Source organism: Lutra lutra, chromosome 5 (assembly GCF_902655055.1).
Source record: "Lutra lutra chromosome 5, mLutLut1.2, whole genome shotgun sequence".
NCBI lineage: Eukaryota > Metazoa > Chordata > Mammalia > Carnivora > Mustelidae > Lutra > Lutra lutra.
The window spans coordinates 121,684,565-121,707,290 of NC_062282.1; the positions used below are offsets into that span (position 1 = coordinate 121,684,565).

Below are 22,726 nucleotides of genomic sequence, written 5' to 3' on the forward strand. Positions count from 1 at the left end.
ACTCTCTGTGAAGTCCTAGAATTTTATAGGAATAAACTTTGAAATTTTTTCATTCAGAAGCTTTCATACTTTGGAGCAAAAGCAGCAATAAGAAATTCATTGATATTTCAATCCAGTATCTATACAATAGAAATAATGGTTTAATGAATAGTACTTATCCTTGCTATGTATTATGCATTCTATTTTCTATCATCAAAAAAACAGACAAAAAAAGACCTGCCCTTGAACTGTTGATTTTATGAGCCATTAATGGATGGATCATGACCTGGGGTTTGGAAGAAGTCAGATCAAGTCCCATCTTCTAGTCCTACTCCTGTCTTTTAGCCTCCTATATCATTTATGTTGTCTTCATCCATTTTCATTAAGACATCATGAGGGAGCACATTCCCATTTGAATAGTGGGACCCCAGGTAGACCATTCCCATTATGGCACTCAGGTCAGTCGGTCACAGGCAGTCCCCTGAAATAGCATGAATTCACCTTGACCAGCGGAAGCCATGTAAAGAGCATGAGCGTCTGCGTCTCAGCAGAGGCCCTGCCCGAGCCAACACCTCCAGGATGGGCCAGGCTGATTTCACAGAGCATGGGGCAGAATGTCTGCTCCTAGGCCCTTCTGAACATCTTTCCTGTGCAGTCTCTAGAATGATCACATTAAGATCACTTCTTATCTGGCTTTCTGCTCTGAGGATTTTCCATTCCATTGTCTTGTTTGCAAACCAAGACACTGAGTTAGAGTACGGAAGTGGCTAGGTGCCACTTAATGCTTAACATGGGAGACTTGGCCTAATGTTTAACATTTTAGGTTCTTAAACCTAAATTCTAATTCAGTTGGTAATTAAATTATTAAAAGATGACATTTACTTCTTATCTAGACCTGAAATAAGGATATGCCCTTCTGAATTGTTTGATGTAGTCTCCTTTAAAAGGAGTGATTAATCATCTCCTTAGTGTATCCACAAATGTGCTTCTAGAAAGGCATGGTGCCAGACAATGCAGTAGAAGCCTTGGCCAGCAGCCTGGGGAAGAAGGAAGCAGATCCAGAGGACGGAAAGCCCATGGCGGATCAAGTGAAGGTAATAGCAGCTCAGTCTCTTCTAGAAAGGAGCTGTCACTGGTGGTCTTCACTTCCCAAGGAAGTTAGTCACCTTTTTTTTTTTTTTTCTCCATATTTCCCACAACACATGACCGTCTGGCTTTATCCATTAGGAAGCATACCTGCTTTATGACCTAAACCCGAGTAAGCGTCAGTGTTTGGCTCTAGCGGTGGCCGGCGGTGGGGGGCGTGCTCACATTCTCTGAGTCTCGCCTGGGCCCTGTCCATTCCCACTGCCCAGGAGTCCCCAGGGAAGGGGCAGCTGCCCCTCACCCCCAGTGTTGCCTTTCAGCCCAGCGGGCAGAAGTGGTGGTGGAAGTAGGGGAGGCTGGGAAAGCTGAGGGAACTGTGGGAACTCTACACAGGGGGCCGTAGGTATGTTCTGGGGTTACTTATCTCAGATGGAGCCACGTAGACATCCACTTTATGGAGATGTATTACTCATGAAAATGGTATAATCTTGATGCAGGAAAAAGCCAAAGAAGAGGATCGTGAAAAACTTGGTGAAAAAGAAGAAACAATTCCTCCTGATTATAGATTAGAAGAGGACAAGGTAAACAGCCTGGGCTGTTTTTCTATTTTATTTTAATTAATACTGAATTTTATAAATATAAAGCCAGGACATGGAAACAGGTCCAGAGTATAAAGAGCTTGTTTTTAATGTTTCAGATGCCACATAGTTTGCTAATACTCTTTTGGCATACTAGGTGTGAAGTTAAAATATTCCTCAGTGACTTTTCACTCTTAAGTGGAAAAAAAAATCTAATGCCTAACCTGCCTGATTTTTTTTCCCCATTTGATACATGGTTTGTTATGATACCGGAAACAAAGAAAAACTTAGAAAACCTTTATGTAACTAGGAAAAATAAAGTGAGAAATAATTATTTCCTAGGAAGAAGAATATGCAACTCTTAGATATACACTGAAAAAGTAAGGAAGCCTGTTTGACATTAAGTAGAAGGATAATTATTTTGTTTCACTCATTCTGAAAGTACAGATCATACAGAACAAGTGACACAGTGGGGAGACCCCATTCTGTATTTGTAGTTGAAGTGAAATCACTTGATCAGGGACACACACGTGTGGACAGAACACATGTCCATCATCTTCATATGATGCTGCTATTAAAGCATACTTAAAAGCATATTCAACTAAATATATATATATATAACTGCATTTATATACAACCATACATATATGTAGCCCTGCACCGAGTTATTTGTGTATATGTGGATATATGGGATTTACCATCCATTTATAAATTTTCCTTTACAAAAAAAAGCTGCAGATGCTTTCATGACTTTGTCCTCTTTCTCAGAAGTGGCACTTAGAGTCATCTCAGGCTTGGCATCTCTGAACCATAAGGATGTGCTCAGATGATAGGCAGGAATTTTGTCTATCCTAGTTTCTGTAATTTTCCCAGGGCTTACTACAGGGCATCGGACAGCATCAGTGCATAGTAGTTGAATGCATTGCCAATGAAATTAACCAGTTTTCAGGAAACTTTGGCAATGCCCATCCCCCAAGCGGGTGAAGAGTGTGTCTTTATACTCCCAGCGTGTCCTGTATGCCGCCTGACCCAGTACCTCGTGTCACACTGCTTCGACTGCGCACCTGTGTTTCCACTACACTAGTGTGTGGGCTTCTGAGGTCACAGGTTGTACAGTTTGTTCTATGGTCCCGTACCTACGGAATGCCTGATACATGTGAGCTGTTGGTCTATATGAACTAATTAGAGCATATTCCCTGGTGCAAGAATCTTTTTCCTGAAATGATGACTCTGATTTATAACGCACAACATCAGATCTAGCCTGTAGGTGCCTTACAATGTTTACAGGCATTCGTACTTGGGATAAATCCCCCAGGATAAATCAAGGGAAGTGAATCTGTGCCATGTTTTTCTCTCCCAAATAGGATAAAGATGGAAAACCACTCCTGACAAAAACACCCAGGGAATCGCTTCCGGTAAGCAAAGCCAGTTTTCTCTAAGCGTCTCTTTCTTACTTGGCCCTGACATCCTTTGTAGAGGAAGCAGATTGGCGGGGGTGGGGTGCCATTTGTTGATACATTTCCTGGTTCTTACAGGCCATGAGTGAAGACTTCCTTCTGGATGCTTTGTCTAAGGACTTTGCTGGTTCCCCAAACGCTGCACCTCTTGTAAGTCTGAAACTCCTGGTTTATTTCCTTACTTGGAGGGTGGCAGAAATAAATGGAAACTAGTGACTTAGAATCTGACCTTAGAGTTAAGGAAACAGTCGCAAAATTAAAGGCCTTCTCTAGCCCGTTGTGGCCCTTAGATAGAAGTGTTCTATCATGAAACCTTATACCAGCACAGTGGGTATTTGCAACAGTGTAACTGACTGAACCAAAGCGCATGTACTCTTCATCAAGTATACTTAGGAAAAAGAGAATTTACATCTCAAATAACTTTATCTGTTGATATTTCTACAATTTATCATCTTCTATAATTACCTCCTAGGAAAACTTTGCTCTTTGTAGAACAGATAGTTCCTCAAAGGGAATTTTGTTACTGGAAATTTTAGGAAATGTTGGTAATGGTAAGCAGGTTGCTGTACTATAGGGTTGTTAGAGCTTATCTATATGCAAACATATTGTAAGTCTGTTGGAGTGCCCAAACTTGTATAATTCCAGACCTTTTCTGTGGGATCTGGGTTATCTATTTACAAGGTTCTTATGTAGACAGTATCAGTCGAGAAACAGAATGAGTAGCAACTAGAAGAAATAATGATTCTTTGGAGTTGCTCATTTTTGGACTTGATTAAGCAATAAATCCTTCAAAGAAGGGATTACTAACCAGTGCATGGTCCTCACTGGACTCCTGTGAAAACAGCATGCCCAGGCAGTATGAGTCACCCCATTCCATGACCTTCCCCTCTTCCTCCTCCTTACAAACATTACAGTACAGAGAGGCTCCGAGTCCTAAGTTAGGGGAGAATGTAAAGTGAGCAGTATCCCAGGAATGTGGAATCATATCGTTACAGTGATGCAAAACAATAAATGAGGGGGAGCCAGTGCCTTAATTCCCTTCCTCATACCATCTGTAGTATTATTGTAATAGTTGGGGTTTATCTTTTAGAAGTTCAAAGAAAATACAACAGTGAATTTTTATACCCATCCAAGAAGAGGTATAGCAGAGAAATGACTAGAGATAATATAACCATTTCTTAAAAATTATAATCTTGGAAAATTAATCTGGCAAAGGGAAAAATTTATTAGCATCTATTGTGAACAAGGTAGAAATAGCCAATTATCCAATTATGGTAAGTTAAAAGGTCGAAGTAGAAAAGTGTTTGGGGGAAGTCCCAAGAACTTTGGAGGAAAAGTATTATATTCTGACTCAGAATTAATGTTCAAATACAAAGGAGTGCTGGCTGTGCATTCCATGTTCTTTGATTACAATAAAATAGAAATTCTATTTAAAAAGATAAATTTAGGGGCTCTGGAGTGGCTCAGCCAGATAAGTTTCTGCCTTCTGCACAGGTTCTGATCCCAGGATCCTGGGATCCTGCCCTGTGTCGGGCTCTCTGCTCAGCCGGGGCCTGCTTCTCCCTCTCCCTCTGTTACTCCCTCTGCTTGTGCTCTCTTGCTCTCTCTCTCAAATAAGTAAAATCTTAAAAAAATAAAAATAAGTGAAAGTTGAAAACATTCCACTGCTATCACTAAAATCAAGAAGTAAATTCTGAAGAGACTATTTTAAAAAATCAAGTATAAGACATTTGCAAATCAAAATCTTGGATAAGCAGCCAAAGCAGTATTCATGAGATACATTATCATAAATACCTTCATCGGTAATGGAGGAAAAGAGAAATCTGATTAACCAAATGTTTATTGGATTTTGAATTTCAAATTTAAGCTATTATAAAGCTATTATTAGAAATAAATTATTATTTTACATTTAAATAAGCTATTATCCCCTAACTACCCAAAAGAAAGTAGCAGTCAAGTATAGTAGGAGATGAAAATCGCAGCCTGAGACTAAACTCGCCCACAGTTCCTTGATTGGACTAAAGTTTTATATAAGATACCAGCAACTGTAAAAGAGAAAAAAAAGTTTTACAAATAAAATATGATTGGATTTTAAAATGAGAGTATAAATGTGTGAAAGAATCAATAGTTGGCCATTAACATTTTATAAAATATTGGTAGAAATAATAGTAATCATACGAGTTAAACTTAATTTAAGTAATTTTTATTTTTATTTATTTTTATTTTTTTTTAAAGATTTTATTTATTTATTTGAGAGAGAGACAGTGAGAGAGAGCATGAGCGAGGAGAAGGTCAGAGGGAGAAGCAGACTCCCCATGGAGCTGGGAGCCCGATGTGGGACTCGATCCCGGGACCCGGGGATCATGACCTGAGCCGAAGGCAGTCCAACCAACTGAGCCACCCAGGCATCCCAATTTAAGTAATTTTTAAAAGATTTTATTTATTTGCTGGAGCAGGGGTTGGCTGGCAGAGGAAGAAGCAGCTTCCCCGCTGAGCCAGGAGCCCTTAGGGGCCCTCAGTCCCAGGACCCTGGGATCTTGACCTGAGCCGAAGGCAGATGCTCACCCAACTAAGGCACCCAGGTGTCCCCAAAACTTAAAATGAGATCTAAGTGGTATAAGATAGCAACTAAATTACTAAAAACAACTATGTGCAGTACCTTTTTTTTAAGCAAAATATAAAACACACCATTCATAATACCTAAGCAGAAGAAAAACTGAAGAGATTAGAACTGTTTTCAAACGTTGCTTCTAAGAGAAGTTTAAAATTGACTCTTAAATGTTTAATACCAGTAGTCCCATGTGACATAAACATGTTCTCAAAAACATGGCCTACATAGTTGCTTCTGCAAGTAATTATGGTCCTAATCTTAAAATACCATTAATACAGTATTGTTAACCAAAGTCACTTAAATTTGTAGATGTATAATTTTTAACAAACAGAATATAGAATTTTAAAGTAATTATTTACCACTGTTAGAAATTCAAGATTTATTTAATAGCAGGGAAATCCATATGACATAGTAGGGTATCAGAGGAACAATCAGTAATGTCCATATAAAAGATATATTTCATATTTCACATGCATTCATATATTTTAAATAAAAACCTTTAAAAAGTAGATAATCCCTTAATGTATTAAAGAGTATCTATTTAACTTCAAGAATCAAATATTCAGAATTAAGCTAGAGGCATTTCTTTTAGAAAAAAAGTATAAGAAGTTGATTTTATTGTCATTTCTGCTTAATGGTGTATAAAGAATCAATAACAAGACCTGAAAAAGAAATGACAGTTATGAAAAAAGGAACATCTGTGCATTTGTCGATATTCTAGTTCTAGATACCACATTTGTAGATACCATTGTGCATGCTGTGTGTACATCAGTAACAGATTGGAAAATAGTATAAGGCGTCAGATGTTAAAAGAGAAGTAGATGAGCAGAAAAGTGAGAACATGAAATTAAAACATCTACAATGGTCTGACTCCATGTTTTTTAAAAGAATTACAGCAAATCCCTACAGTTATTTTGTAAGTCAATTTTTTAACTTAAAATCATACTTCATATAACTCAATAAGAGTATTCTAAAGTATGTTAGAAAAGCTAAATCATATGCGTAAAAACAGGAAAATGTAGGGTTTGATTTATATGATGATAGTAAATTCCATTCTGATTCAGAATGCAAAGCTATAGATCAATGGAAAAAATTGAAAAATTAACGTAAAAGATTTCATATATTTGTTAAAGGAGAATAAATCCCTATTTCAGAAAGATTCTGGAATAATAAACTATTTAACATTAAGAAAAAAATAACGCTAAAACCACACAACCTATACCAGGTATAAAGCAACACTGGGACATCATTCATTATATACCTTGTATCAGAATTATAAATATGTAACAAATACCTGATTGAGGCAAGGGAGGCCACAGAAAGCAAGCCTGCTCAGTCATTGCTTTTCACAGTATGAATTTCTTACAGCTTCGGAGAGGCAGGACAGTTTGGCAAGGTAGAGCCAGCACCATAAAAAGAACCACTGTTGGAACTTACACAGAGGGGTGCCTGGGTGGCTCAGTGGGTTAGGCCTCTGCCTTCGGCTCGGGTCATGATCTCAGGGTCCTGGGATCGAGCCCCTTATCGGGTTCTCTGATCAGTGGGGAGCCTGCTTCCCCCCCTCTCTCTGCCTGACTTTCTGCCTACTTGTGATCTCTCTCTCTGTCAAATAAATAAATAAAATCTTTAAAAAAAAAAAAACAGAGCAACTAATTATGAAGAAGAAAGCTGAAAAACTGCAGATAACCTAAATGTACACTGAAAAATGTATAAACACACCATGTAACTCTTAAGTCATTAGATTTTTGAAAATTAAGAATAATAAATATCAATAGGAATTAGGAGATGGTAATAAACTGCAACTATGGAGGAAGAAGAATCAGAACTGCTTTTTTTTTTTTTAAGATTTTATTTATTTATTTGACAGAGATCACAAGGAGGCAGAGAGGCAGGCAGAGAAAGAGAAGGAAGCAGGCTCCCTGCCAAGCAGAGAGCCATGTGGCTTCATCCCAGAACCCTGAGATCATGACCTGAGCCAAAGGCAGAGGGTTTAACCCATTGAACCACCCAGGTGCCCCAAGAACTGCTTTTAAGATTTGTGTTATTGTGCATCCATTTGGGTGAAGGGAATAAATAGTATTAAAGCTGTATTAAAAATTGTATTTAAGGGGCTCCTGGCTGGCGCAGTTTGTGGAACCTATGACTCTTCGTCTTGGGGTTGTGAGTTCAGGCCCCATGCTGGGTGTAGAGATTTCTTAAAATCTTAAAAAAAAAAAAAAAAAAAAAAAAAAGTATTTAGGGATGCCTGGGTGGCTCAGTTGGTTAAGCGTCTGTCTTTGGCTCAGGTCATGATCCAGGGTCCTGGGATCGAGTCCCACATCAGGGTCCTTGCTCAGCAGGGAACCTGCTTCTCCCTCTGCCTGCTGCTCCCCCTGCCTGTGCTCGCTCGCTTTCTCCCTCCCTCCCGCCCTGTCTCTCTGACAAATTAAAAAAAAAAAAAATCTTTAATAAAATGTATTTAAGTGATGGCATTGCAAGCATAGTTTTTTATATAATATATTACTGACATGTATATAGGAGCTATACTGTATTATATACGTGTGTGTGTGTATAATTTTTTTTTTTTTTTTTAACAAAGAAATTTGAAGACGCTAACCTTTCTGCTGTCATCTCTGAAGTGGTTTCTCAAACCCCAGCTCCTACCACGCACTCTGCTGGCCCACCCCCTGACACTAAGGTAAGCAGCATTTTCGAAATAGGTCTTTATAGTAACAATAATAAGAAAGAAAATAGGGCCCTTGCCTTAGAGTATATGAAAATACACAAAATCGTTAGGAAGACCAAGCACCTTCTATTTTAGAAGAGAGAAGACTGGTGATTTGGGGAGATGACAGAATATGTGAAGTAAGTAAATGAAACAATGTGTATGAAGTATTTTACACATAGTCCAGGAGCTTAATGTTACTGTTGCTTTATTAGAATTGAAAGAGCTGGAGTGTGCATTGTGCATATATTTGAATTATTAGATTTGACAAATTCTTTAGCTTTCCTGATTAGTTTCTCCTCTTTATATTTTTCCTGACACATGCTATGAACACGGCCCATTATTGAAGCTCAGGTTTATTTTATGGAATTGCTCAGTGTTTGAGCTCCTTCTCCCAAAAATTCAAGTATGTCCTGGAGTAGTTTCCCTCCCATTCATACCAGGAAAACTTTGTCATTTTCATGATAGCAATACAAAAACCTCAACATCAGGACTGTTTTAATTATTTACATGTCCTGAGGCAATTCTGTGGGACCAAAGCTTTTCCAGACTTCCTTGATTAATTTTCTGCGCAGTATCCAATTATACATTATCGAGGCGAGGAGACCACACCACATCAAAGAGATCGCCCTAAACCAGATCCCCATCTCCTTTGGATGAGAACAAGTGCCTCATTTGCTAGATGGAGATGAAGTGGCTTTAGTGAAGTCAGCTACGCTTCCTTTCCTTTTGATGTAGCATCAAAGCCTGCTTAGTGCTCTAGTCGGAGATTCTGCATGAATTTTCCTGCTGTTGGGTCAGCCTCAGGATCATCTGAAATTATCTAGAGGCCCAAATGACAAAGCCCAGACTCAGCCGTGGGGAGCTCCACCATGATTAGCTCTTATCCGGGGCTCCAGTGAAGCACTTAAGACCAGGAAAATGCCCCGTGTATGTGTGTGTCTGCCCACAATGATGAAAGTACCCGCGCACAGAAAGGAAGAAGCATCATGACCCAGGCTGCTCTTTACCCTTCTGTCCTTAAAACGTGAGGGCTCTGTGCTGGCTGAGGCAACGGCAGACCTCAGCAATCCTGAGCCTCTGTGCCCTTCACCAGTATGTATCAGAATGACCCCTTTCCCATCCTATTTCCTGTCAGAAAGTCTAGTTTCATTTAATATTTTGAATGAAGACATCACTCAAACCCAGTCTTCACTTAAATGAATACATGTGGGAATCAGAAAAGAAGCCATCATCCTGTGTTTTCTGGGACATCAGACTGTCACCGGGAGTGTTGCATACACTGAACGCATAGGAAGGCAGGTTTTTCCAACACATCAGGCCAGGAACACCCCCTCCCCTCCCCGTTTTTTGGAGGGGCCTTTTTTTTTTTTTTTTTTTTTAAGGGGAAAGAAGCATCTGGGGGTAGGTAGCGGGTAGGTAGACAGGCCCATGCAAGCGTAGAGAGAGAAAGATGAGGAGGAGTGCCACCCAAGGGCCTGCCCATCTCCCAAGTGAAAGTCTCATGGAGTTTATGGAAGTCTTAGTGGCCACGTTGGGGCCACTAAGAGGACTGATTTATTTGGCTAAGCAGTGACTAATTGACATTGGCTTTTTAGCAGCATGACAACAAAGAACTGGACGATGCCCTGGACCAACTTTCTGACAGTCTAGGACAAAGGCAGCCTGATCCTGACGACAACAAACCAATGGAGGATAAGGTCAAGGTAAAAAATATATATATATAAGTGAAATTAAAGGTTTTTGTAGCATAGGGTATCCTACTATGCACATAAAAGGCGGGGGGAAAGGACTTCTGACTTGGGAGTTTTAGTGAACCTTTGGATAACTTAATGCTCACTTTTTCCTTCTCTATAGTCTGTTGAATTTTTTGCCTCAGGGAGGACTTTGCTAGGGCACATGCTTAGGCAGATGTCCTGTTCAGAAACCCAGACTTAGTTATGATGGGAGAGTACAGCTTTACTTACGTTCTCCTCCCACATTCACTTGTCTTTTTATCTGGCAATAAGCACTATCACGTATATCATCTAAAAATGCATGCATTTTTTTTTTAAGATCTTACTTATTTGTTTGAGAGAGGATGAGAGAGAGCACAAGCAGGGGGAGCAGCAGAGGGAGAGGCAGGCTCCCCGCTGAGCAAGGAGCCCACTCGGGACTGGATCCCGGGACCCTGGGATCATGACCTGAGCAGAAGGCAGACACTTAACGGACTGAGCCACCCAGGCGCCCCGAAATGCATGCATTTTTTAGGGTGACATATTCTGTGCCTCTAGGGGCACAGTTCCCCTGTTTGCCAGAGGTTTCCCTAGGAGCCTCCTGAGCCATCATATCTCTGCGTGCAAATCCCTAAATGAAGCGTTGGGCCAAGGGTTGCTACTGAGCAGAGGCATGTGTGCAAGGCACACACTGTTAGCTCTACACACCTCCCAGCACATCAGTAAGTGCTTGTCCACGCTAACAATAGTCTGTTCAGCCTGGAACCAGGAACTAAGTGACCAGCCAGATCCCTGTCCCAGGGCATTTCAAAGGATCCTTAGGTCTTCATTCTGTTATAGGATCATTGATGTGAACTTGACCTGTATTTGGCAAATGAAATAATGATGCAGAAAAATACAGCCTGCCCGCCCACCCAGAGAATGGGGTGTGGAGCGTATGTCTCTGAATCTATGACAGATGTGCCCCCGAGAGGTGAGGATGCAGGGAGGTTTAGCTGCTGCTTCCAACAGCAGATGCTCCCCCCCTCACACACACACAGCTCAAGCAGTCAGCACATTCGCACACTCACTCAGGTTGGCTGTGCCGGCTGGTCCTTCGGGGTTGCTCTGAGATGTCAGAGTGGTAAATAATTCCTCTCTAAATATCAAAATACAGTGACTTGATATTTTAATCTAAAAAATAGAACTCACATAACGACCAAAGATAGCTTATACTGTTGGGTTTTCTTTCTTTCCACGGTTTCTAGGGACAAATATTGCATCATTTATGCTAAAATACAGGTAGAAATCCACACGTATGGATGGATGTGTAGAAGCACCAAGGTTCCCTCCCCCCCCCCCCCCCCCCCCCCCCCCCGCCATCAAGTCATGGTCTGTTGAAGTTACCTGTTGTCTTGTTACTTAGAAAATAGAGAGAGTGTTTGTCTCGGGAAAGTAGGGTAAGTTCTGGCTGCTAGGTTTTAGAAAGTACTGTCTACGTGAAGGAGCAACTATTCGGTCTGTTTCATGTTTTCAGGAAAGAGCTAAAGCCGAACACAGAGACAAGCTGGGAGAAAGAGATGACACCATCCCGCCTGAGTACAGGCACCTCCTGGACAACGACGACGAGGTAAATGAAGGCCGAGGTCGAGGTTGACTAGATAGCACAAAGCTTCGTACATTCAGATCTCCCTTGCAAGGAGGAGGAGGCGCACTTTCACAACAGCATAAAAATGTGACATGAAGGAGTGCTTTCAATGCACGATACCACCATAGCACTGTTCTGAGTAAAGATAGGCGAGACCAGATTCCCCATCCCAGGTCCTCCTGCTAGATCTAAAGATACTCTGTCAGGTCTTGGGCCCTTTGTCTCTAAATGCAGCCAGTTGTCCTCAGGTCAGCTGGGCCTGTACCCTCAGCTTTTGGCTCTGCATTGCAAATCAGTGAGATGACAAATCACCCATTCCACACCTATTGAGAGAGAAGCAAGGAAGCTTCAGAGCCTTCCCAGTCTCTACTGCTGGTAATGGGGCTGAGAACTCCCGGGCTTGAGGTGTTTTCTTCAGTGTCTCTTAGAGAATTCAATTCTCCTTGCTTGCATTCTGTATTCCTGAAGGTAGCCATTCTGCATCCTGCTAGAAGCCTCCCTGCTTTGGTAGTGCTATCTGACCCTGCTTGTATTCCCTGGGAGAGGTACCGTTTAACATCCTTGCCCTTGAAGGATGGGTAAGGTCCCCGCAGAGTTATACTTGTAATCCTGAAGAAAAGCTGTGTGCCATCCCAGCCCCTCACATGCTTCCAACATATAATAAGCGTTTATAATTAAGACAAAAAACACGAGTTACTTTTTGTAATATTGCAAGTTGAATTTTTAACACATGATGGCAGGAAGTTCCTAAACAATTGTTTCCTTCACTTCCACGACCAGACTCGGGATTTACCCCTTACTGCACATCCCTCTCCCTTGCATCTCAGGCAAGGCATCAGACCAGAGAGTCTACAAGTTCTGACTACACCTAGGGAAACCTTTACAAAGAGCTATGTCTAACCAGTAACCTACCTGTTTTTAAGGGCAAACCAGCAAAGCCACCTGCAAAGAAACCCAAGGACTCAAAGGTAAATACCACAGCAGCCATGTTCCCATAAACAATGTTTGTTTGTTTTCATTCTAGCTGAAATCTGGAATTTATTGAATGCCTGCCCTGGGGTTGGTACTATGCGAAGATGAGTGGGGTGTGTGATTTCTCTCTTCCAGCCCTCACGAGAGCGTGTTTAGACAGACCCATCTTTTCAGATTGAACAATTGAGGCTCAGAATACTAAGCAAACCGTTAAAAGAGAAGGAAGTAAGGCTGTAAGGATTTTCACATCTAAATTGAGGAAAAGAATGTCAGCAAGGTTTCCTTTTTCTTTTAATACCTTATTTTCAGTGATGGGGGAAAATGTCCCTTATAGTATTTTTGCCTTCTGCTTCTTCACCGGTTATTCACGGTTATTTCTGTTAATATCTCAGAAACCCGAAGATGACAATGACCCCATCGATGCTCTTTCAGGCGATTTTGACAGCTGTCCTGCACCCAAGGAAACGTCAAACACAGCTGAGGTACTCTGCTTCTTCATATGGACTTTCTGTGTCTACTTAGAACCGTAGGCTGCAGAATGAATTCAGCGATGCCATAGAGAAGTTGAAAAAATGCATACTTATACTACCCTGCCAACATGATTGGGCATATTTATCTTTTTCCATGTATATATGTTATGATACATTATATATTTGTGTGTAATGTAATTTATATCTAATGTATATATATTATATATAACTAAACTAGTATATACTTACATGTATTTAAATATTAAAATATGTATTTGTGATACATTACTTTAGGTAATATAAGTTTAAGCCCATATCTAATACATTACTTAATATTACTTCTTAAGTGTTTTTCATGTCACTGTACCCTCCCCACAGCCATCGTGTTTGATGGCCACACTATTGGTGCTGGGCAATAATGCTCCGTCTCTGCTCATTGAAGATGAGAGCAGCCCCCACCTGCACTGCACCTTCTCATGGCTGTTGCCCATCTGTCCCTCAGGGCCCAGGTCAAGCATCAGCTCCTTCAGGCACACTCACTGCTTCTTCCTGCCCACGCCCAGTGAAGGGCTCCCCGTACTCTGGGCTACCCTTGGTCTGTTTATTATACCAGGGAGCTGTGCACTCTATGCAGCAGCTGAGGTCAGCATTAGCAAAATTCCTGGGACAGAGCAGGTGCTCAGAGCAAGTGCTTAAAGGTGAATGAAAAAAAAGTATATGGCCTTTTACCTGTAAATACAAATAGAAAAGTGAATTGAGTGCACTTGATGGCCATTTTCAGAAGAATTAATAGTGCAGAGCTGTTTGCTCTTGTTTTGCTCTTACTAAACAGCTCTCCCAATCACTAAATTGTTAGTCCCCCTCATGTTGGGTGATTGAATTCCTAACTACCTCAGCATCCTGTTTCTCACTCCTGGGTAAATAATGCCTTTTTAGCAAACAGGACTTTATTTTTATAGAAGACCTGCCTCCAGCTCTCTGTGATGATTTCTGCTGTTAAATTTGTTTTCTGTAACACTGAAAATGAGTATCCCATCCTTGCTCTGTTGGCACATAAAAACCAGTACTGACAGAAACAGGCTGTTTTCATGAGCTTATTTCCTCATGGACATTGGCAGAATATCAGTGTGACCCACATTTTCCTCTGTATTTTTAATCCTTTTTACTTTCTACCTTTAAACACTGCTATGTATATTGAAAGTTTTCCATTATTTAATTGCACTCGATGGACTGATGATAACAATGGCCTCATTACGTTGCCTTTGCTTTAGGACCGAGTCAAGAGAACTGCTCCCAGCTCCAAAGCACCCAAGAATGGAGGGAAAGCAAAGGATTCTGCCAAGGTAAAGGGCTCTAAATATTACTATAAAGTAGCAATTACATGGAGTGGCATTTATCCTTTTAACCATTATGTTTCTAACTGGAATCTATTCAGAATAAAATAGTAGTTTAATAGTTGAAGCACTGGATATGCCAGAGCGCATCTTGCTAAAGAAATTGAAGTTTTAGGGTGCCTGGGTGGCTCAGTGGGTTAAGCCGCTGCCTTCAGCTCAGGTCATGATCTCAGGGTCCTGGGATCGAGTCCCGCATTGGGCTCTCTGCTCAGCAGGGAGCCTGCTTCCCTCTCTCTCTCTGCCTGCCTTTCTGCCTCCTTGTGATCTCTGTCTGTCAAATAAATAAATAAATAAATCTTAAAAAAAAAAGAAGAAATTGAAGTTTTAGAGACTTAAAGTATGTGGTCCTTTAGAAATCTTAATGATAATTTTTTTGAGTTTATTTATTTGATAGAGATCACAAGTAGGCAGAGCAGGGAAACAGGCACCCCGCTAAGCAGGGAACCCAGTGCAGGGCTCGATCCCAGGATCCTGGGATCATGACCCAAGCCGAAGGCAGAGGCTTTAACTCACTGAGCCACCCAGGCGCCCCCTCAATGATCATTCTTAACCCAATTCAAGTTCTCTCATTTCCCCCCCTTTGTCACACAAAGTATTACGGTTCGCAATGCTCACCAAGCTGTGGTAGCCCATAATCAGTGTAGGTCCAGTCCCACTTTCCTCAAACTCCCTTCCAGCTACAGCCTGCCAGTGTGCGCAGCTAGCCTTGCCTTCAGCTTCATGGAGAAAATTGAGGCCACTCTGCACAAAATCCGAAAGGTCCTCTACCAACCTTCCCACTGGAAACCCTCTCCCCTCCTTGCCCTGATATGGCCCTTCTGTCTGAGTGGTCAATAATCACCTCTCTCCAGTCTGTTGATGCTTTGTCCTTGTATTAGAAACTTTCTAGTTCTTTCACCACTTTAAAAGCAGTTCTCCAACTTATAAGCCTACAGCCCAGTTCCTTCCAAAGTTCACCTTCCTCAGACACCTGTAATTCCTGCTTCCTCTGCTTGAGCCCTGCCTATGATCAGCGATGACTTGCTGGTTGCTAGTTCATTGGTCCTTATCAATCCTTAGTTTACTTGATCTCTCAGTAGTCGGCTTTGGGGCATTAAGAGTTGAGCCTGTGATAGATTAAGCCTTTGGCAAATAGTGGGAAGGGTGAATTTTTTTATACCTTCCCCCCTCCAAAGACCCACATCACTATGTATATAACACATTGACAGTTCAGATTCATGTACTATGTTTCATTAAATGTAAATCATCAGTTATTTTTTTTAAATGCCATTAAGAAAAAAAGTCAGCAATTTATGTGATGTTATGCACTGTAAAAACCACATCAAATTCAGACATATTTAAATGGTGGTGGCAGCAGTGGGGGAGATAATGCCAGGAAATGGGGTTGGTATAAAGCTTAGGACATGGAAGTAGCATGCAGAATTAGAGAAGATCCGAGGGTTTTTATGATCCAGAATATTCATTAGATGCCACTTCAAAAGGAAGACTATGAGTTCTACTTTCTAGAGCAACATGAAAAATGATGCACGAGACCAATGACTAGAAGTTACAAGATCCAGGGGTACCTGGCTAGCTCAGTCGGTAGATCTGAAAACCTTGATCTTGGGATTGTGAGTTCAAGCCCCATGCTGGTTATAGCGATTACTTAAAAACTTACTAAAAAAGTTATAGGGTCCAGTTTCTTAGAGTTGGGCATTAATGAAGCAAAACCATTACTCAAAATTACTCCGTGTGCTCAAGGCAAGAATGCAAGTTAGGTGAGACAACTTCTAGATCCTTTCCTACTCCAAGAACATAAAATTTAAAGGGTTATTACTATGATCCCCTGACTATAATGAGAAACTGAAGGTATAGTTTAAAAACCATACTCCTGCTGCATCAAAAGTCTAGGAAGCAAGGTAGTGACCTAGGAAGATCCTGAACTCACCTTCTCCTGTGGACACAATTTCCGGGTACATATCCAACAATGTCCTATGAAAAAAAAAGCCCAAAACTGGCTGAGTAACTCCTACTTATCTAGCAAATGAAAGCATCCCAAATGGAAGCAGGACAGGAACAGTTTTAACATAAACCCAACCCCAGGAACCATGACCCATAATCAGAAGGGAACTCAAAACCCACAGCTTCTTCCTGAGGAGCAAAGGATTTGAACCCCTTATTAGGCACCCGTCCTTTTAAGACCTGCATTTGAGAGAGAAGGGGCCTGAGAAAACAGTCCAGCATGGAGGCATCCAACTGAGAAGCACCCAGACTTTCTTTGAAAGTGTCTTGGCTCATCTTACGCATTGGGCTGAGGGTCAGGCATCTTACATAACACTTGTCTGGGGGCTCAGATACTTTGCAAGACAGAGGCTGGTGGACACTATCTTTCTAGTCTCCACCTGCCTCACTTCAGGTTTATCAGGATCTCCTGGAAAGCAGTTAATATATTCATTTGGAGAGCTAGTTTTTTTGACTGCCACCAAAGGGACCCCCAGATCACTGGGCTCTGGCAAGCCAGCAGGACTTAGATTGTGGTCTCACAGGACTGTTTATATGTGCATTCTTTAAATGATGCTGTGTAAGTCATTGGCTTCCAGTCAGCTTCCATCTAGATGCTGACAAGAGATCCTCCCCTTTGGGACCCTGACAGATCATGGCATGCTCTTAAATTACTGGGAGACACTAAAAAGAAAATTGTCTAAGAGCCTATCTCAAAGGTTCGAGAGACAACCAAGAGCTCGGGCAGGGTTGAACAATGAGGTTCGTCTCCTGCATCAGAACACTCCTTCAGGACTACTACTGTCTGTTTGAGAAACCAACACAGAGTCGAGGAAAATGAAGCAGTGGATGAACAGGCTCCAAATCAAAGAAAAAGATCAAACCTCAGGAAGAAAACAAACAAAAAACAGAATGTGATTTACCTGATAAAGAGGTCAACATAATAGTTAAGATGATGCTCACCAGGGGTGGCTCAGTCAGTTAAGCTTCCAATTCTTAATTTGGCTTAGGTACTGATGTCAACCCCCACGGGCTCCATGCACTGTAGGGAGTCTTCTTGGGATTCTCTCACTGCCTCTCCCTGCCATACACACACTCTCTCAAATCTTAAGAAAAGAAAAAGATGTTCACCCAGTTTGGGAGAGGAATGGATGAGCACAGAACTTCCACAAGAGATGGGAATAATGACAAAGTACCAAACAGAAGTCACAGAGCTAAAGAATACAGTAGCTGAACTGAAACACTGAACCGGTTATGAAGCACAAGAAAGGGTTAGTGAACATAAAGACATAGCAGAACTCACCTAATTAGAGTAATAAAAAGAAAAAAGAATGGGAAAAAAAGTAAAGATAGGTTAAGATGTTGTCAGACGACAACATCAAGTAACCGAACATTAATATTACCAGGGTCCCAGAAGGAGAGGAGATAAAGGGGCAGAAAACTTATTTGAAGAAATAACTTATTTGAAGAAATCCCTAGCCTGCAGAAGGAAACAGACATCCATACAATTCCCCAAAAAGAGGAATCTAAAGACACTCACACCAAATAACATAATTGAAAAATCACAAGTTAAAAATCAAGGAGAGAATCTTCAACATAGCAAGAAAAGAAAAGAAAAGGAATCAGTTGTCTCTATCAGCAGATTTTGGCAGAAATTTTGCAGGCCAAAGCAAGTGGCAGGATCTGTTAACAATGCCGATATTAAAAAACAAAAAAAACACTTTCAACGAAGAATCTTCTACCTAGCAAAGTTGTCATTCAGAATAGGAGAACAAAAGTTTTCCGAACAAGGAAAAGCTAAGAGTTCATCAGCATTAAACCAGCCTTACAAGCCAGATTAAAGGGACTTCTTGAAGCTGAAAATAAAGGGTGCTCTTTAGTAACAGGAAAACTTGTAAAAGAACAAATCTCACTGTAAAGGTAAATATACAGTAAAATACAGAATAATGTGAAGGTGTAAATCAGTCACGTCCGAAGCCAGTATGGAGGTTAAAAGACAAAAATAGTAGAAATTGACTATAATAATCCATTAAGGGCTACACAAGTTAAAATTTGTAAAATGGATGTTAAAAAAACATGGTGGGAGGAGGAAAAATATACAACCTTAGGGCAAACTTCTTAGCAACTTTAAATAGACTTTAACGTTGTCATATGTGAACTTCGTAAATCAACAGTAAATGCACAAAAATATTCCTTTTTGTGCATTTACTATTTTTGCTATAAGCTTACAGATACAGAAATTCATCAAATCACAAAGGAATAGAGAAAAAAGGAAAGAGGATCTACAAAACAGCCAAAAAACAATTAACAGAATGGCAGTGAGTGCATAATGACCAGTTACGTGCCAACATAATGGACCGTGGAGAAGAGAGAAACCTACATCCTACCAAGACTAAAAGCAGGATGTAATATTCATTAATTACCATGGAGATTAAAGCAGTCATCAGAAACCTCTCAAACATTCAGGACAAGACAGCTTCACTAGAGAATTCTACTATGTATTCAAAGAATAATTAATACCAATCCTTCTCAAACTCCTCCCAAAAATAGGAAAGGAAAGAACCCTTTCAAACTCATTTTACACTTCCAGACTCATTTTATAGGCCAGCTTTACCCTGAAAACAAAACCAGAGCAGGACATAAGAAAACCACAATCCAGTATCTCTGCTGAACATAGATTTTTAAAATATCCTCAAAATAGTATTAAGTGGTTCATATACCATTATCAGGTGGGAATTTTTTCAAAGGATATAAGGCTGGTACACCACCCCCAGATTATTCAGTGTGCTATACTGCATTAATAATATGAAGGAAAAAAATCCTATCATTTCAAAAGAAGTGGAGAAAGCACTGGATTACTTTCAGCTTTCACTTAGGATAACTCTCAACTAAGTTGGTATGTAGAGAATATACCTCAACATAACAAAAGCCATATATGAAGACCCAAAGCATCATACTTAGTGGTGAAAAGCTGAAAACTTTCCTCTAAAAATAGGAAGACACAAATGCCCATTTACCACTTTTATTCAACATTCTGTTAAGTCCTGTTCAGAGCACTTAAGCAAGAAAAATAAAAGGCATCCAAATTGGAAAGGAAGAAGTAAAACTGTCAATATTTTCAGATGATAGAATATTATATATAAAAAATAACCAAAGAATTCCACCAAAGACTGTTGAATTTAGTAAAGCTGCTATATGCAAAACCAATATATAATAATCTTGCAATTCTATATATTAATAATAAAATTATGGGAATAATCGCATTTGCAGTTATATAAAAAAATAAAATACCTAGAAGTAAATTTAACAAGGGAGCTCAAAGAACTATCCACTAAAAACTCTAAGACATTGGGGCACCTGGGTGCCTCAGTGGGGTAAGCCTCTGCCTTCAGCTCAGGTCATGATCTCAGGGTCCTGGGATCGAGCCCCACATTGGGCTCTCTGCTCAGCAGGAAGCCTGCTTCCTCCCCTCTCTCTGTCTGAGTGCCTGTTTGCCTACATGTGAACTTTGTGTGTCTGTGTCAAATAAATAAAATCTTTAAAAAAACAAAACTCTTTAAGACATTGATGAAAGAAATTGAAGGCACAACTCAATGTAAATAACGTCTGTACTTAACGGACTGGAAGACTTAATATTGTTAAAAGGTCCATACAACCCAAAACAGTATGCAGATTCAGTTCTATCCCCATCACCATTGCAATGGCATTTTTTCACAAATATTTTAAAAATCCTAAAATTTCTGTAAAACTACAAAAGACCCTGAACAGCCAAAACAATCTTAAGAATAAGTAAGCCAGAGGCATCACACTCCGAATTTTAAACCACAATTACCAAAACAGTAATGGTCTTGGCATGAAAACACACACATAGGTGACCACGCAGAGTAGAGAACCCAGAAATGAGGCCACACGTATAAGGTCATTTTACAACAAAGGAGTCAAGAATATACAATGGGGGAAGGGAAAGTCTTTGCAGTAGTGTTGGGGAAACTGGACCCCCAACTTACACCATACATTAACAAGCTCAAAATGTTATTAAAGACTTGAATTTAAGACCTGAAACCATAAAACTTCTAGAAGAAAACGTAGGTGGTAAGCTCCTTGACATTAGTCTTAGCCAGGATTTCCTGGACCTGATACCAAAAGCAAAGTCAACAAAAGTAAAAATTAACAAAAGGGACTAGATCAAACTAAAAAGCTTCTCTACCACCAAGAAAACCACCAACAAAATGAAAAAATGACAGACCCCGTGGGAAAAAATATTTGCAAATCCTACATCTGATTAAGGGCTTAATATTGAAAATGTATAAAAAACATAATAGCAAAAAGCAACCAACATGATTTAAAAAAAATGGGCAGATAGAATATTTTTCCAAAGAAGACGTACAGATGGCCAACAGGCCCATGCATATGTGCTCATCACCATTAATCAGCAAGGTAATGCCAGTCAAAATCACAATGAGGTTATCACCTCACACCAGTTAGGATACATACCTATTACCAAAAAGAAGTAAGTGCTGGGGAGGGTATGGAGAAAAGGGAACCTCATACACTGTTGGTGGGAGGATAAATTGGCGCAGCCACGAAGGAAAGCAGTATGGAAGTTTTTTCTGAAAATTAGGAATAGAACTACCCTGTGATCCAGCAGTTCTTCCTTTGGGTATTTATCCCAAGAAAAGGAAAACTTAGGAAAATACATGCACCCCTCTGTTCATGGCAGCATTAATTACAGTAGCCTAGAAATGGATACAATCACAAGTGGCCGTCAGTGGCTGTATGGATCAAGTAGATGTGTGGATACATACAACGGGATACTCTTCAGCCATAAAAAAGAAGGAAATCTTTTCCATTTGTGAGAATAGGAATGGACCTTGAGAGCATCATGATAAAGTGAAGTCAGCCATTCAAAGAAAGATAAATACCACATGATCTCACTTATATGGGGAATCTAAAAACAAAAGCAAACTCATCCACTGGTGGTTGCCACAGGAGAGAGGGATGTGGGGTGGGTGAGAAGGGTGAAGGTCAGAAGATACAGACCTTCCTAGTTATTAAAAAAAAAAGTCATGGGAATATATAGTACAACCTAGTGACTACTGTTCATAACACTGTATTTGCGTATTTAAAAGTTGCCAAAAGAGATCTTCAATGTTCTCATCATAAGGGGAAAAAAAAATTTTTTTTAGATCATTTTATTTTATTTATTTGACACAGATCACAAGTAGGCAGAAAGGCAGGCAGAGAGAGAGGAAGGGAAGCAGGTTCCCTGCTGAGCAGAGAGCCTGATGCGGGGCTCGATCCCAGGACCCTGGGGTCATTATCTGAGCTGAAGGCAGAGGCTTTAACCCACTGAGCTACGCAGGTCCCCCAAGGGGAAAAAATTTTTAACAGTGTATGATACCTAGACGTACTATGTTCATCATTTTGCAATATATACAAATATCAAATCCTTGTTGTACACTTGAAACTAATGTTACATGTCAATTTATAACTCAAAATGGAGTGAAACCAGGGCACCTGGGTGGCTCAGTCGTTAAGCGTCTGCCTTCAGCTCAGGTCACGATCCCAGCATCCTGGGATCGAGTCCCACATCGGGCTCCCTGCTCAGCGGGAAACCTGCTTCTCCCTTCCTCTCCCTCTGCCACTCCCCCTGCTTGTGCTCTCTATCCTGCTTCCTCTCACTCTCAAATAAATAAATAAATAAAATCTTAAAAAAAAAAAAAAAAAAGGGAGTGAAACCTGTAAACAATATAGGAAACCAGACTTGATAATTAGTTGCTCATGCACTTGTATCTCAGTGGATTAGCTGCCCAACGGTGCCCCCAAGAAAGAAAGAAATCACTATAGAATGAATGAATAGCATTCAAGAATTCTTGTGTTTTTCTTCAATTATTGTAGCCTTCAAAAAAAAAAATTAGAGTAAAAAATTTTAAATTGCCTAGGGTTATTTTTAGTTTACAGACTTGAAGGAGAACAATTCATACTTTGGGCTAAATGAAAAGGAAATCCTTAGGTTAATCTAACTTTCCTCCACTGACCTGTCATTTTTGGATCCTTTAATTCAGAAAAGCCCATCTCTTCTTAAGCATCTTCTGATAGATCTGCTTTGTGATACTTTATCCAGGAAAGAAAGAGTTCAGTGATCGTTCTGCT

General features: G+C 40.4%; 1 protein-coding gene across 14 annotated transcripts in view; it reads left to right on the forward strand.

The window, feature by feature from the left end:
• The window catches only part of CAST (calpastatin), a 112,022-nt gene that overhangs the window by 87,678 nt on the left and 1,618 nt on the right, over positions 1–22,726 (forward strand). For 10 of the 14 annotated variants that reach the window (XM_047730377.1, XM_047730384.1, XM_047730379.1 and 7 more), the window contains 10 exons: positions 972–1,073; positions 1,563–1,646; positions 3,008–3,058; positions 3,179–3,250; positions 8,290–8,388; positions 10,014–10,121; positions 11,647–11,739; positions 12,681–12,725; positions 13,122–13,211; positions 14,471–14,542. In XM_047730377.1, the coding sequence (XP_047586333.1) occupies positions 972–1,073; positions 1,563–1,646; positions 3,008–3,058; positions 3,179–3,250; positions 8,290–8,388; positions 10,014–10,121; positions 11,647–11,739; positions 12,681–12,725; positions 13,122–13,211; positions 14,471–14,542 (816 nt within the window). The remainder of the gene's footprint in view (positions 1–971; positions 1,074–1,562; positions 1,647–3,007; positions 3,059–3,178; positions 3,251–8,289; positions 8,389–10,013; positions 10,122–11,646; positions 11,740–12,680; positions 12,726–13,121; positions 13,212–14,470; positions 14,543–22,726) is intronic. The other 4 variants (XM_047730378.1, XM_047730386.1, XM_047730387.1 and 1 more) reach the window with 1 other exon arrangement.